Genomic DNA, 15,460 nt, shown 5'->3' on the forward strand with positions numbered 1-15,460 from the left:
CACTCTGGTGACCTGAACTCCTGCCTCTCTGGAGAAGTGGTCCCTGGTTGCAGCACGCGTCTGCCTGAGGCCCCTGGAAGGGATGATGTGAGGGTCCTAAGGGAGATTTCAGAGCCAGTGATCTGGACTGAATGTTGAAATGGCCCAAAGCAGTTTCCAGGAATTTTGGATAGTTCTGAAAACCAAAAAGACTTCCTTTAAATTCCAGCATGGACTTTCAGAGATGATGTGGAGAGAAAAAGGAGCCTAACAGTGAGGATTAGCTGGGGCTCACCTTCCTCTAAGCGGGTTCTTTCTTTGTGCCTCTTTTGGGGCTTCGGCCTGTGTTCACATCACCTTACCTGTTATCCACCTGCAGCTTACAAAAGAAAAGCAAATAAATTATGTATAGATTTTAAGAATTGGAGTCAGCCAAGCTGTAGCCTGGAGCTTTTATCCTACTGAATATTGTTCATAATATCCTACTGCATCGTATTCTTTTCTGGTTGGAGGGTAATGAGGGAGTTCGTATGTTGGTGCATGGTCTGATTCTGGGCACAATAGTATGAGCTAAATTTGAATAAATTTAAAGTATTGAGTGAAATCTTTAAACAGCAGTAGAAAAAAAAAAATGGAGCACCCTTTGGGGTCCTTTCATCGCTACCTGCAAGGCACCAGGGTTGCCAGTTCCTACTGGTTCGTCATCATCTCTGTGGCGCATAGGAACTTGACCTTCCATTTTCATGTTCCTTGGCATCCAGGAGGAAGACTCCACCCAAACTCGCTTTGCACTTAATTGGCGCTTTTGATTTTTGGGTTTACTGAGAGGCTCTTCAGCTTTGGGGAACTTTTTCAAAAACGTCAAAAGAGCAATTACTTGCAGCAGCTGAAAAAATAGGAGTGATGTCTTCACTGTTTGTCTTTGGGGAAAGGTGCCGCAGTTTCTCACAGAAGATGCCTGTCCCCTCGTGTGTCCACTTGAAGCTGTGCCCCATCAAACCTGAATTTCATGTGACCACAGGTCTGGGACGGCCGCCAGGCAGCCTGTGTGGCCCTCGGTCCTGCCAGGGCTCTCTGTGGCACCTTCTCATTCCCTTCCCCGAGTCTGGAGAGGGAGGCGAGGGAGCTTCTCCACTTCCCACTTCCTGTTAGAGCTATAAATCCATGCTAACCTTTCTCTTTTAAGAATTAATAAATCCAGTGAGTAATTGGCTCCGTTGGATTGGCCTGTTTTCAGTGTTCTCACATGACCTCTCTGAAGAGCTGTCTTAGAACAGTCTTGGAAATTTCATCGTGCTCCGAGTGAGCCTGCAGCCGCCTCATTTGCTCGCATTCACTCATGTCTTCTGCAGCCCTTCCGCCAGTGTGTGTTTGTTAGCTTCTGCAGTTTCTTTTGGGCAGGCTCTTTTTTTAAAATGATAACCTCATTCATTTTCTAAGAAATCGTCATGTACAAGTTACTTTAACTCTTGAGTTGCATCACTGGGAGCCATTACTTTCTGCTGCAGCTGCCAAACCAAACCTAAGGTCCGGACTTTGGGGTGCTCTGTACCTAATTCTTCATGTTGCTGGGGTTGGGGAGAGAAATGCTCAGCTTCTTTCCTTAGCCTCTTTTTTTTTTTTTTTTTTTTTTTTTTGAGACAGAGTCTCGCTTTGTCGCCCAGGCTGGAGTGCAGTGGCCGGATCTCAGCTCACTGCAAGCTTGCCTCCCGGGTTTACGCCATTCTCCCGCCTCAGCCTCCCGAGTAGCTGGGACTACAGGCGCCCGCCACGTCGCCCGGCTAGTTTTTTGTATTTTTTTAGTAGAGACGGGGTTTCACCGTGTTTGCCAGGATGGTCTCGATCTCCTGACCTCGTGATCCGCCCGTCTCGGCCTCCCAAAGTGCTGGGATTACAGGCTTGAGCCACCGCGCCCGGCCTTTTTTTTTTTTTTTAAATGAGACAGAGTCTCACTCTGTCACCCAGGCTGGAGTGCCATGGTGCGATCTTAGCTCACTACAACCTCCACCTCCCAGGTTCAAGCGATTCTCCTGCCTCAGCCTCCTGCATAGCTGGGAATACAGGCGTGCACCACCACGCGTGGCTAAAAAACTTTTTCTGTATTTTTAGTAGAGATGAGGTTTCACCATGTTGGCCAGGCTGGTCTTGAACTCCTAACCTCAGGTGATCCACCTGCCTCGGCCTCTCAAAGTCCTGGGATTGCAGATGTGAGGCACCGCGCCCGGCCTCTTTCCTTAGCCTCTAAAACCACGAATGTTTTCAGGAGCCCTTCAGTTGGGAGCAGCTGCATCTAGGACCTCTGACTTCTTCAGTGTTCTCGGGTGGCTTTGCCGGTGTCACACTTGCCACTGCCTCTTGACCCTCAGAGCCTCAGATCTGGGTGCCTGTTCCATTGCTTCTGGGCGTTGACTTTTGGCTACTGCCATTGTCTCCAAAGTCCATCAGGAGAGGAGTCCCAGAAGGTTGTCCCTAAGTGTTTCTTGGTAAAATGCTGTTTCTCTCCAGTCTTTTGAAATATTAGTGATCCTTTGAAATTCCAGATATTTTCCCACTTGTCTCACCAGCTGACCTGGATCTTTTGGCTCAGTGCCCTGTTGGGATCTCTGCAAATGAAACGATCGATTCAAACGCTCCTCCTTGAAGAACGCAGCAGCAGCGTCAGGCGGGGGCCTCCAGATTGGGAGTGGTTTTTCTGACTCTTCTTTTGGTTTTGTTTTCTGAGAGTTGTTACTGACCTGGAAGTGTAGCGTCATAAACTGGGGAAGGAGAAAGAGAGGCAGGAGGAGAATCATGGAGTGCGGAGGCAGGTAGTCCGTGGGGTGTCTCCTGTGCTTGGCGGCGCTGGAAACCGCTTAGGTGCCAGAGCTTTTTCTGTGACCAAATTCTGGCTTTTGAAATAACCCAGTAACAGTTCTCTATCTTTTCATTCTGCCTGCTCCTCCCCCAGCCTGGTTCCTCAGAGGGAAGGAAGGAGAACGAGTGCTTTGCAGCACGTGCCCCTGGCGGCATCATGGTACTTTCCTGGCCCTGCTGCCTCTGCCTGTCCGTCTTTTATGATTTTTATTTACTTGTATTGGTTTTTTAAATTTCTATTTTTTGCAGAACTGAACCTTTTTCTGCCCTGCCTTTCTCCTGTTTGTCTTTCCTTTGTGGTTGACATTGTGTTGTCTTCTCCAAAGTATTTGTCATTAGAAACTCACAGCAAGCGCATACTTTTTAGCATGTCAGCACTTTTATTATGTTGCCCTCCTTGTCTTTGATAACTGCCTGTGGACGCTGTGTAAACGTCATGGTAAAAATCCTTTTTTTTCCCCCTGTAGTCTCTCCATTTCAAGGACTAAAACAGTCTTGCGTTAAGTAAAAACCTGTGACCAGAGCTGAAGGAAGACTCTAGGAACTGAAAACTGCAGCAGAAATTAGCACAATTTGAAAACAAAACAAAATTGCAAAAGCCTTAGTTGCTTTCCACCTAAGAAGTCGATCAATGGAGAAAGTGTCCGCTGGAGTTTCGATAATGAACTTTGAGTTTGGGTGCAAGCGAAGGACTCAGAGAAGGGCCCAGCTCTCAAGCTGAACGACAAAAATGCTGTTGTAAATTTAGTCTCAGGTGTAAATACCCAGCCCTCTGGTTCCCAGGGAGCTGGCTGCTCTGAGGTGCACGTGTGTCTCTGTGATGGCAATCATTGTAGTTGCTGGCCTTCAGAAGAATTGAGGATCTGATGGAGGTTTTTTATGTATTTATTTTCTGTTCACCTTGTGACCCTGTGTCAAAATTTGTAAAGATACAAAAGGCATTAATTACTGAGATGGTACTTTCTGTAATTTGATACTATTTGGCTTAATCATCTTCACCTATTTGTAATACTGTTGTAATGTTAACTCTGTTAAGTACCCAAGCTGCTTGTCTTCCACCAAAGAGTGCTTTATTAACAAGAATCTGTGAAAACCACATTTAAATACTGTTGCATGTTGTAAGACCAGATGGTTACCTTGGTAACCTAAAACTTGCAAGATAATATTAATGGTAGCTTTAGAAGACTCAGGAGGAGAAACTGACTTCAGAATTGGAAGATGTTGCAAGTCATCCCTTTTTCTGTCCTTTAGGGACTGAAGAACTGGGAGGCTGCCCATTGTTTGGTGCCAGTCATACAAATTAAAATCATATTTCCTTCCTTGCATGGAAGAAACACAGTCAGTTATTCCCCTTGGAAACAGCAATCCCAAATAATGTCGGCTTAAAAAAAAGTTAACCGCTTTTTAGAGTCCTTCTCTGTAACATTGGATTTTTTTTTTTTTTTTTTCTCCTTATGAGATCAGTCTAAGGCCATTGACGCAGCCTGCGATCTCAGTGACAATGATCTGCTTGTGGATCTCACTGTTGCCTTTGGTTAGGGAACACAACTAGTAACTCTGCAGAGTGCCTTCTCCCCCTACCCTACTGGAACACAGCAGAGTCTGTGCCATGAAGCAGTTACAGAAACAGAATTGATTTGCTGCTTAAAAAAATAAAAATAAAAAAAAAAGGCGGGGGGGGCCAAAATAAAAGAATATTTAGTACTCACCTCGGTTCCTTCCACAAGAAGTGGGTGGTTTAATGATTGTTAACCCATTTTTGCCTGTGCTGGGAGCATGGAGGGCCGAGATGTTGACAGGCAGTAAGAAGCAAACGCCCTCCTAAGCCACAAGGCGTGCGCCAGATCTAGTAGGCAACTCCATTTTAAGAAGCTGCCTTTTTCACAAAACTTCAAGAAATTAAAGCAGTTGGAAGAAACAAGTTAAAGTCTTCAATGCAGGAAGGAATTGAAAGGCAGTGCCTCCATTTTGGTGCACTTTCTTGGAAGAAAGTGTGAAAGTAACCGGCATCAGGAGAGATGGAAGATGCCGTGTTCTCAGCCAAACAAGCGACTCTTTCCCCGCCAGGCACTATGGGGTGGGGTCAGGCCAGCTTTTCAACACTGGGGACTGGATCACAGAAAAACAGTGGTTTTCTGTCCCTGGAAATGAATAGGCACAAAGACCCCCTTGGCTGTGGGAAGACCACTCTTCAATAAGATGTGGGTGGGAGGAGGTACATTCCTTTTGCTGTTTTGAGCTGAGACAATGTAAATATTCAAACTGTGCCATGCATAAAGCATTGAATTCTCAGGGCACCTCTTCTTCCCCTTACCCTTTTTAAGGCCATCCGCTCCATAAATAATAATCCAGGTAGTTGTGAAAATCGCGCTTCTTAGTCTGGCTTTTCGTCCCGTCAGAACAAGTAAATGTAGGCGCCACAGCTCTTGTGAGTACGGTCTCCCTCACGGTGAACAAGCCTCCTGGTGTTTCGTCCAAGAAAAGGAAGGGTGTCAGCGGGACCACAGTCCTTCTTCATTTTATAAACTGCCTCTTCATGTTGCCTGCTCAAGTTTCCACCTATAATTGCTATCACTGTGGCTCTTTCTAAAAATCCTTCTATTTAACTGGTTCACTGAAATTAGTCATAGAAAACCTGTGATTTGGTGAAGAAGCATTCCTTGTAATAACCAAATGACTTGGGATGGTGTGCAGAGCAACAGTGTTACCTTATGGGGACCGTCTCTAGAATCCAGGAAGTGTGGGTCTGAGGGATGGAAAGTTCTTCCTGCTATGAAGGAGAGTGGATGCTTCCCCTCATCCCCAACTGAAACCACAAACACCCAGAATCTTCTGGGATTCTGACTTAGAGTCCTTGTTACAGAAGACCTTGTTGCTATGGAACATGAAACTGTGTCTGTCTGATGGAGAGATTCCCTTAACTTTAGAGCCTTAAATAGCCCTGAAAGTACACCGGGACGGTTTGCAATGGAATTAAAATTAGCAGCGCATATTTTTAGGTGCCCTTGAAGCTTTCTGGGGACTCAAAATTATCAAGAGTCAGGGACGGTCCGGAGGAAGAGCATCTGCAAAACTGGGTTCCTAGAAGTGCGGACGGACTTGGCTTGTTATAGAACTTGGTGGGGAGCGGCGCCTCGTGAGAGCTGAGTGGCCGGCGTGGCCAGTGCTTCCCGGCGGCGCGCGGCAGGGCTCTGCTGGCCTCCACAATTCACCTGTTCTGAGCTTGATGCCCCTAGCCTGTCCCTACCTCCTTCCTCCCTCCCCTCCAGCCCTCTCACAGGGTGATTGCTACCTCTCTCTTGGGCCCAGGCGAGTGTTAGAGGAGTTCCCAAGCGTTGTCACACCGGCCGATGGCCTGGGCTTGTGCGTGGCCCGAGGGCTGTCCTGAGGTCTTCCCTTTTCCCGGCACCGTCCGAGCCACAGAGGCAGTGCACTCATTGGATGTCTGTTCTTAACATGGCTTCTCTTTCCACATTCAAAAAAAGAATCAGTATTGCATTTTGGAAAGCAGTGCTCATCAAAAGCAACTTTTAAAACCTATTTTATTGTTCCTTGAAATGTTCTCTCCCGCTGAAACTGCCCTGGAGAGGCGAGCTGCTGCCCTTCCATTTCCCCACATCAGGGTATTCTCCACGTCACTGAGCGGAGATGACTCCAGATGTGTTTAAAGACTGGACAATTCACCTATACTGTGTAGGAAATTACCTCCTTAATTACCTGGTAGAACTGTCAGCAGACATGTTCATCCGATGATAGTACTGCAGTTTTCTAGTAATCATTTGCAGACTTTGATCTAACCTGCACTCATGTACAGATTATTAAAAGTTTTAAAATGTAACTGATCAGTATTGATCAATCATTGTCTTGATTTTTTTTTACAGTGTATATTTCTAATCATGTTTTTTAAAGCCAAGAGAACTGGTTGAATGAATGTTTATTTTCCTGAAGGTATTTTTAAGATAAAGCTTCCTAATGGCCTGTAAACTTTGCATATGTGTGTAGTTTGATACATATTGTCACATTGGAAAATCTTGTGAGTTGTAACTGGTTTTATAAAAAATATCGAATAGTGGAAATTGTATAATTATGTAATTAAAAGTATTAACCCAACAGCCTTTTTGTTTACTGTGTTACTTACCAGGCATTTTGAATTCTGGTAGGCAGTGGGTTAGAACATAAAGCAGAGGTAACCCGGCGTCTGTGTAAGTCTTCTAGGATGGCCATAATGGAATACCCCAGACTGGATGGCTGACATAGAAGTTCGTTTCCTCACGGTTCTGGAGGCTGCATGTCCACGACCAAGCTGTGGGCGGGCTTGGTTTCTCCAACGGCCTCTCTCCTGGGCTTGCAGGCACTGCCACCTTGCGGGGCATCTCTTTGGTGCCTGCGGGGCCCTGGTGCCTCTTCCCCTCCACTCCCCTTTCAAGAGGACACCAGTCAGATTGGATTGGGGCCCACCGATGGCCTCGTTGTAACTTCACCACCTCGTTAAAGGCCCCGTGTCCACATAGAGCCACATCTCAAGGGGCTGGGGTTAGGGCTTTAGCGTTTGAATCTGGAAGTTAGTCCAGCCCCCTTCTGTAGGGTAAAGTGGTGAACTGGAGGCGCTCCTCCATTCCTCACACCCCAGCACCAGCTCACACAACACAAAGCTTTGACTTTCTGGAGACCTCTGAGGATAAGACTCAAGTCAGTCAGGCCCTTGGGATCCTGCAGGGCATTTTGCCTGCCAAGGGCAGGCAGCACCGGCCCCAGCACCCTCCCCAGCTTGCGGTCCAACCCCAGACGCCAGCCCCCGTGCCCTCTACCTGCCCTGCCTCTGGTGCCAGGCAGGACCCCAAGGGCCCATTGTCCATACCTCATACACAACTTATTGCTGAGACTCAAGACCCTGTGTTCTGTTGAGTTCTATCCAGTTCTCCCAAGGAGCTGTGCTTGAATTCACACTGGGATACAAGTGTCCAAAGTAAAAAACCAGAGACCGGCCTTCTCACCCCTCTCCCGACTCCCCACCACACATGACCCTCCAGACTGTGTGTTTGCAGACCCTGGCTCTGTGGGAGCTGTGGCCTCTCCCTGCCCCTCCATGGCGTCCCCTGAGGCCGCTAGAGCTCAGGCAGCTGGCGCCACCACGCTGCTCTGTGAAGTCCCTGAGTGCTGCCAAGGGGCTGGCTTGGAGGCAGTGCTTGAGATGAAACCACGAGCCATGTCTGTTCCTCCCAGGGGGCTTTGTCTTCCAGGCCTGTCAGGGGGAGGCAGCAGGCTGCGGGGACCCCTAGTCCTTAAGAGACTTACCTCCTTCCCTGTCATCTAGAACCACTCTGACCAGGGCCCAGCCAGCATGTGTGGGATGTACGATCTCCTCTGCTTCCATTGCTGAAGTGAAATGGAAATGAAAAGAATTCCTACCTCTGCAGTTAGTATGAGAGTTAAAATAACACATGGAAATTTCTTAGAACAGTATCGGGGCATATCTTTAAATTCACTACTTTGTCATATATTTTAGGTCATTTTCTCTAGATAACTGGGGAAAGAATGATAGATTACGGTCCCTCAGTTTCTGATATTTTTGGTACCTGCAGCAGCATTTTATGCACGGGTAATGGTGTAAACATTTAAAAAGAGGTCACGTAAACTATTTTGCCTTGAAGTGGGGACCCACGCATAGAAGGTAAGTCTCGAGAATCGTTGTTCAGAGGCAAACCTGGGCCATGGGAGAGGAGATTCAAGGGCCCCTGCCCGCCGCCTCTCAATGGACTGAAATGCAAGTTGCTGTGGAAAGAGCAAGTCCCATTGGGCGTATCTTGCCCCAGCTCCGCCACTTCTGCAGCCTTGGGGACCCTTGATCTACTGGCCGAGCCTCACTTTGTTCAGTGCTTCATTTGGACTAGCGAGCGCCTAGCGTTTGATTTAACAGAAGTACATGGCTGTGCCTTAGCTGGGGGAGTGTGACATCCACTCTGCTGTCTCCCTCCTCCCTGTGTCTAAGTGCAGCTGTGGGCGCATTGGAAAGGAGCATCTAGGGAGGAATTCTCCACGAACACGACCTGGAGCTCCTCTGTAGTGTGCCCTGACTAGCTGTCACGCATTCCCGGTTGTCGGCCAGGAGGGCACCGCATCCGTGTTCTACAGAAATTCTTCCTGGGCGGTGCTGACTATTTCCTTACGATAAATTCTTACAAAGGGGATTTCTGGGTCAAAAATGTGTAAGATGTTAAAGCTTTTGCTGTACACTGTGAAAAAGCAGCTTGGGTAGAATTGTTGAGAGCACGCATTCTGGGCCCAGGCTGTTTGCAAACCTGAGCGCTGCCACTTCGATCTGGGCAGAGTGATTTAGGCTCCCTAAGCCCGTTCTTTCTCTGAAGTGGGGATGGCGACATCCCTCTTACGGGGTTGTGTGAGGATGAAATGAGTAGTTAATGTTTTCATGGCTGAGAACAAGTGTCTGGCACACGCTAAGAGCTATGTATATGGTGCCTGATAACAACAATGTTGTCCAGGAGAAGTGTGGAAATGCACAGTCGCCGCTGCCCGCTCCTCTCCGGTTGGCAGCTGCTGGGACGCCGGTGAGCTGCTCGGGGAAGAGCAGGACGCTGGCCTCAGCGCGTGGGCCGCGCCCACTGTCCTGCCGCATGTCGCCCTGGCTTTCGCTTTTGCACATTGACGTTGGGCATTTTGTCTTCCAAGCGGGTGGCACAGCCTGCCCTTACGCCCTCGCCTCGCCGTCGCTATCCGTTCACTGGGGGAGACGTGGATCCCCTGAGCAAAGCCTTCCGGGTTCCTCCCCAGCACCTCGGGGGGCCCTGGCCCGAGTGGGAGTGGGGGCCTCCCGCCTCGAGCCCCGCCTGACCGGCAGCAAGTCTGCCTGGCTTTGCGGCTGCCGGACGACGCGTGCTCTGTCTACACCGAAGGAGGCCCCGCGGGCCCAAGCCTGCTTGTCATGGGGGAGAGGCCTCGGCGTGCGTGGGAGGCGGCCGTGGGCTTTGGGAGTCGTGGACTCGGGGGGGACGGTGGCTCCTCCCGGGCCTGGGTGTGTCTCCGGATTAAACAAGGTGTCTTTTCAGGCGGGGCGGTTCTCCCGGGCGCGGGACTCCGGGGCTGCTGCTGCGCAGCCGGGACCGGCTCACTCGCTTCCAGGGCGGCTTGTCCGGGGCGCACGCAGGACAGAGGAGCCGCCACGCTGCTCTCTGGGGCCGGAGGGCGGAGGAAGGGGCTGGAGGAAGGGGCGTCTCGGAGGGAGGCGCGAGACGGGTCCCCGGGAGCGGGTCGGCCGCGCCTCCTCCAGCGGGGACTTCGGGGTGGCCTGGGCGGTGGAGCCAGCGGGTCCCCCCCGTGCCTGCGCCTGGAGTGCGGGGCCAGCCGGGGCCCAGCCGGAGCGAGACGCACGGGGCGCCCTGGCAGGCCCGCGGTTGGCATGTCCCCAAGCAGCCGCTGAGTGTCCACCCAGCACTCACTGGCCAGGCTGGAGGGTGGCGGCTCGCGGCCGTTCTGGGCCCCAACCCAAGTTTGCCTTGCGGTTGAGCGTTAGCGGCCGAGGAAACGAGGCTTTGCCGTCCACACACACTCAAGCCCTGAGACAGGCCCTGTGGCGGTGGTAAGTACAGCCCTGTCCATCTCCTCCCTTTTCCAGCGATGGTTGGCTGTCCCAGGCTGTCACCTTTCTAGACCGGCTTCTCATCTGGCTGGGGATCCACAGGGACTAGACCTGCGGGGAAGGTCTCTCCTGGACGCGCCCGTTGCCCACCGCAAGTTCTCTCCAGGTGCAATTGAGGCCTCTCAGCAGGTGTGTCTGCCTTGTTCTTCCGCTGGGTATTGAGCCGTCAGCCCAGGGCCTTGCTGTAGGTGTGCCTGGGCGTGACTGAGTTGGGAATGGCCAGGCTGACACCCGCCCTGGTTTGGTAGCAGGCCCGTTCCAGGCGCAGCAGGGCAGTGCTGCTGACACTTTCTTAGGCTAGGAGCCCCTGTGAGATGATCTGATGGAAGCTGAGACCCCTCCATCTCCCCAGAAAAGTTCGCACCAAATTTTTGAAGGCTGCATCGACGGGTCAACTTACTGGCTTGTTGGCTGTCGCCACACACCCCAGGTGTGCTGTTTGTACAGATGCTGTGTGGAGGGCGCCCCCGGAGGTGTGCAGTGAAGGCAGGGTCTATTCATCAATCAGCAACACCCCCGCAGCCTCACCCTGCCTGGGCCTGCCAGGGAGCCTCAGTAAAAATTCCCAGGGCATCTTCTGCCTTGGTCACAGCGACCCACTTCCCCAAGCATGTCCCTCATAGGCCACATGGTGTTCCCATTTCTCCTGCTTTCTCTCCACCTTCCTCTTCCTGAAAACTTCCCCAGCGTCACCACTGGCTCCACCTCCATCCTCTCACCAGCAAAACATGCGAGTTGTGGTCAGTTCACTTAGAACTTGCCTCGGATACTTTTGTTTTCCTCACTGTGGCTCTGCCGCAAGACCAGTGGCAGGTATCCATGTGGGCCGCCAGGACAGTTGTGCAGGTTGTTCATCGCACAACTCGAGTGCCAGGCACACTGAAGTCAATGTGAGTCAGCTCCTGGGGGGTGGGCAGCACACAACATGGGTGCCCAGATAGGGCAGCCTTGCTGGAGGTGCCGTCAGTCCCTTTGCAGGGTGGTGGTTCTTGAGGAGAAATGTCTGACCCTACCTTAGCATCTGAGAGCATTTGAGACTCTCAGCAGCCCCATGGGGTTTACGTACAAGTTGATGCCACACGACAGGCGCTCCTTACCTTACAAATGGCTTTGAGCTCCCAAAGTTATGTAATTCAGCCCTCTGGGATTGGGCACAGTTTTGTAAAGAAACACTGCTCAGGCCAGGTGCAGTAGCTCACGCCTGTAATCCCAGCACTTTGGGAGGCTGAGGCAGGTGGAACATGAGGTCAGGAGATTGAGACCATTCTGGCCAACACGGTGAAACCCCGTCTCTACTAAAAATACAATTAGCCGGCTGTGGTGGCGGGCGCCTGTAGTCCCAGCTACTTGGGAGGCTGAGGCAAGAGAATGACGTGAACCCGGGAGGGAGGAAGGGAAAGAGAAAGAAAGAAAAGGAAGGAAGGGGCCGGGCGCAGTGGCTCAAGCCTGTAATCCTAGCACTTTGGGAGGCCGAGACGGGCAGATCACGAGGTCAGGAGATCGAGACCATCCTGGCTAACACAGTGAAACCCCGTCTCTACTAAAAAAAAAAAAATACAAAAAAACTAGCCGGGCGAGGTGACGGGCACCTGTAGTCCCAGCTACTCGGGAGACTGAGGCAGGAGAACGGCATGAACCCAGGAGGCGGAGCTTGCAGTGAGCTGAGATCATGCCACTGCACTCCAGCCTGGGCAACAGAGCAAGACTCCATCTCAAGGAAAAAAAAAGAAAGAAAAGGAAGGGAAGGAAAGGAATAAAGAAACGGTGCTCAGATGGCAGTGGTTCCCTGCTTCTCCCCACAGAGGCCTGATTGGCCCAAGGTGTAGCTGGGAGGGGTGTGAGAACATTTGCAATCTGGTTAGAGAAATTCTTGTCATCTGGAGTCCAAGGAAACTTTGTGGCCCAGGCAGAGGCTTTCCAGGAGCAACCAGGAGATGTGCAGAAAAGCTGGACTGGGCAAAGCAGGCAGGAGCCGCTAGGCCCTTTAGGCCTAGGGAGCCAAGTTTTAGTCCCATCCCGTTTGCATGGAGAATACCTGAGGGGGGCCCCTCTGCACTGCTGTGGTGTGCAGTACCCTGCTAGGCACCATGGCCATCTCCACATGGCTCGGAGTGACTGAGCACAGAGGCACACGGCAAACACTCCATGTCTCCTTTCATCCCCTGCTGAGGTACAGGCGTCCCTTTTCCTGTCCCGTCTCCTAACAGCTTTGCCCAAGGGACTAGTCCTTTCACTGGAAATTTCAGGAGTGTGTAGAAAGGATGTGGGGCTCAGGGACTGAATCTGGTTTCAGCTTCTGCCTGCCCTAAATAGTAGCCAGGCAACAAGGAAGACAGCGTCCTTCCCTGACTGTAAAATGACAAGGCATGACAAGACAGGACTCCCAGGCTCTCAAGCAAATGCTCTGCTCCTTTGGTCACCAGGCTTTGCCATAGGTGCCAGGGGAAAGCGGGTGGGTTCGGTAACCAGGCTTTGCCATAGGTGCCGGGGGAAAGCGGGTGGGTTCGGTAACCAGGCTTTGCCATAGGTGCCAGGGGAAAGCAGGTGGGTTCGGTAACCAGGCTTTGCCATAGGTGCCGGGGGAAAGCAGGTGGGTTCGGTAACCAGGCTTTGCCATAGGTGCCGGGGGAAAGCAGGTGGGTTCGGTAACCAGGCTTTGCCATAGGTGCCGGGGAAAAGCGGGTGGGTGGAGGGGCATCCTTCGGAAGACTTTTCTTTGAAAAGGCAGCACTGGTGTGGAGGGGAGCACCTGGGGTCGTAGTGGGGCGTGACTGGGGACAGCGATGAGGTGGTGGAATGAGGTGGTGATCAGCATGGTCCACGTGACCAGGCTTTGGAGGAAAATGCAGTTACAAGGCAGTTCTGCACTTGAAGAGATGAGGTTTTTCTCTGTCACCCAGGCTGGAGTGCAGTGGCATGATCATAGCTCACTGTAACCTCAAACTCCTGGGCTCAAGCCATCCTCCTGCCTCAACTTCTCGGCCCCTTCCCAGAGTAGCTATGACTACAGGTGTGTGCCACCCACCTAATTTTAAAATTCATGGTAGATACACGGTCTTACTGTGTTGCTCAGGCTGGTCTTGAACTCGTGGCCTCAAGCAATCCTCCCACCTCAGCCTCCCAAAGTATTCTAGGCGTGGGCCACCATGCCCAGTCTAGTTTTGGACTTTTATCTGTATCCTATTTGATAATAAAAAGGTTTTAACATATTCCTGCGTTTTTCCTTCCTCATTCCCTTTTCCACACCTCCTCATCCTCCACAGCACAGGCCCCTGTGGGACACAGCCAGGCCAAAGCCTCCCATGCCCTCAGCCCACCCCAGGTTGTCCGAAGCAGCCATGAGTGTCGGGAGGGTTCAGGGAAGGCTGTTCACATGGGCCATGATCCTTGCAGAAGGCGGAGAGGAGACAGCAGCAGCCAAAGGAAATGAGCAAATCTATCTTCCGCATCTACAGCAGAGGCCGCAGTGTGGAGAGGGCAGGCAGGCCCACTGCTGCTGAGAACAGGGCAGGCACAGGCAGCTCCCGTGTTGCCTTTCTCAGCTTCGGAGACAGGCCCAGCTGCCCCAAAGCACCTGCCAGCACCGCGCAGCAGTTTCAGAGGATGGCAATGTCTTTCCCGTGAAGCGCGTGTGCGCTGGAATGGCGCGGACTTGCTGATAACAGAAGGAGATGGTCTGAAGTCCGACCAGCACAGGGAAGGAGGATGGCTGGCTCAGAGGGGCCCACCTTGCGTGGAATGAAAATGCCAAAGGCTCATGAGCAACATTAGGCTAGAGGGCTCTTGTTCAAAGCATCCACATCTGACTTCGGAGGCATTTCCAGCCGGCAGCACTGTGTCCAACCTGCCTCTTCCCAGACTTGTCTGACAGGCAGCTTAGGCTTTCATCCCAAGTCGAGTACTGATCCCTCTTGGGCAGCACCTCCCTTTTTATTTTTTCTTCCAAAGACAAAGAGTCTCACTCTTGTTGCCCACACTGGAGTGCAGTGGCACGATCTCGGTTCACTGCAACCTCCGTCTCCTGGGTTCAAGCAATTCTCCTGCCTCAGCTTCCTGAGGAGCTGGGATTACAGGTGCCTGCCACCATGCCCGGCTAATTTCTGTATTTTTAGTAGAGACAGGGTTTCCCCATGTTGGCCAGCCTGGTCTTGAACTCCTGACCTCAAGTGATCTGCCTGCCTTGGCCTCCCAAAGTGCTGGGATTACAGGCATGAGCCACCGCGCCCCAGCCAAGCACCCCCATCTCCAGAAGATCTGGTCCCTCAGCCCAGTTACTGCGGGGCGGCTTTCCCCGCCTGGTGCCAGGCTGTGCGCAGCAGCTCCAGGACCTCCCCCTGAGCTAAGTCTTCAGGAGCTGCCCTAGCGGCACAACTCAGACACCCCTGAGGCCCAGCAGTCACCTCCTGGTTCAGACATGATCCAGTCCGGCCTGGGCCTGGCTAACCAACTCAAACTTGCTTGACTTCCACTTTTCAGAAGACTTGGGGACGACAATCCTCATGGGCGTCCTTCATGGGGTTAATCTGCTTGAGTCTAAGTCGCCAGAAACGTGGTGCCCTGGGTGCGCTGCCCCAGGACATGTCCATGCCCACGTCACAAGCTCCTCTGACGGAGGAGTCTGCCCGGGGCACTGTGGTCCAAAAGGTCCTGCCACCTCTGTATCTGGCTGTCCCTACGGCATGCTGGTGACACCCCCCTGCCCTTCGCTTCTGTCTTCCCTGGCTTCTCTGGGGCACGTAGGGCTATGTACAACCTGGCACAATCCAGAAAGAGCGCAAACAAAACTCCTACATCCAGGCACAAGACCAAGTCGGCAAGAGCTAGCCCTGGTAAGCAAACACTGCCCATTACAGGTTCAGAACATGCACCGGATTCCCCAAAACTGTCTTCAACCACATGACTCAACAGCTTTATGGGATAGGAGCTGTCAGTGTTTTCGCAACTGCAACATTAAACCAACTGCTATGGGCTTTT

The 15,460-nt window shown here is 51.8% G+C and overlaps 1 protein-coding gene across 5 annotated transcripts in view; it reads left to right on the forward strand.

The window, feature by feature from the left end:
- The window catches only part of LOC115893960 (dual specificity protein phosphatase CDC14B-like), a 42,270-nt gene that overhangs the window by 15,901 nt on the left and 10,909 nt on the right, over positions 1–15,460 (forward strand). For 3 of the 5 annotated variants that reach the window (XM_030919869.1, XM_030919868.1, XM_030919871.1), the window contains one exon: positions 3,300–4,537. Coding sequence is in view for 3 of the 5 variants with exons in the window: in XM_030919868.1 (XP_030775728.1) it covers positions 3,300–3,336 (37 nt within the window). In the remaining 2 variants the exon portion in view is untranslated. Of the gene's footprint in view, positions 1–3,299; positions 4,538–10,462; positions 11,760–15,460 lie in introns of those variants that run through there. The other 2 variants (XR_004054005.1, XM_030919870.1) reach the window with 2 other exon arrangements.

Source organism: Rhinopithecus roxellana, chromosome 16 (assembly GCF_007565055.1).
Source record: "Rhinopithecus roxellana isolate Shanxi Qingling chromosome 16, ASM756505v1, whole genome shotgun sequence".
Classification (NCBI taxonomy): Eukaryota; Metazoa; Chordata; class Mammalia; order Primates; family Cercopithecidae; genus Rhinopithecus; species Rhinopithecus roxellana.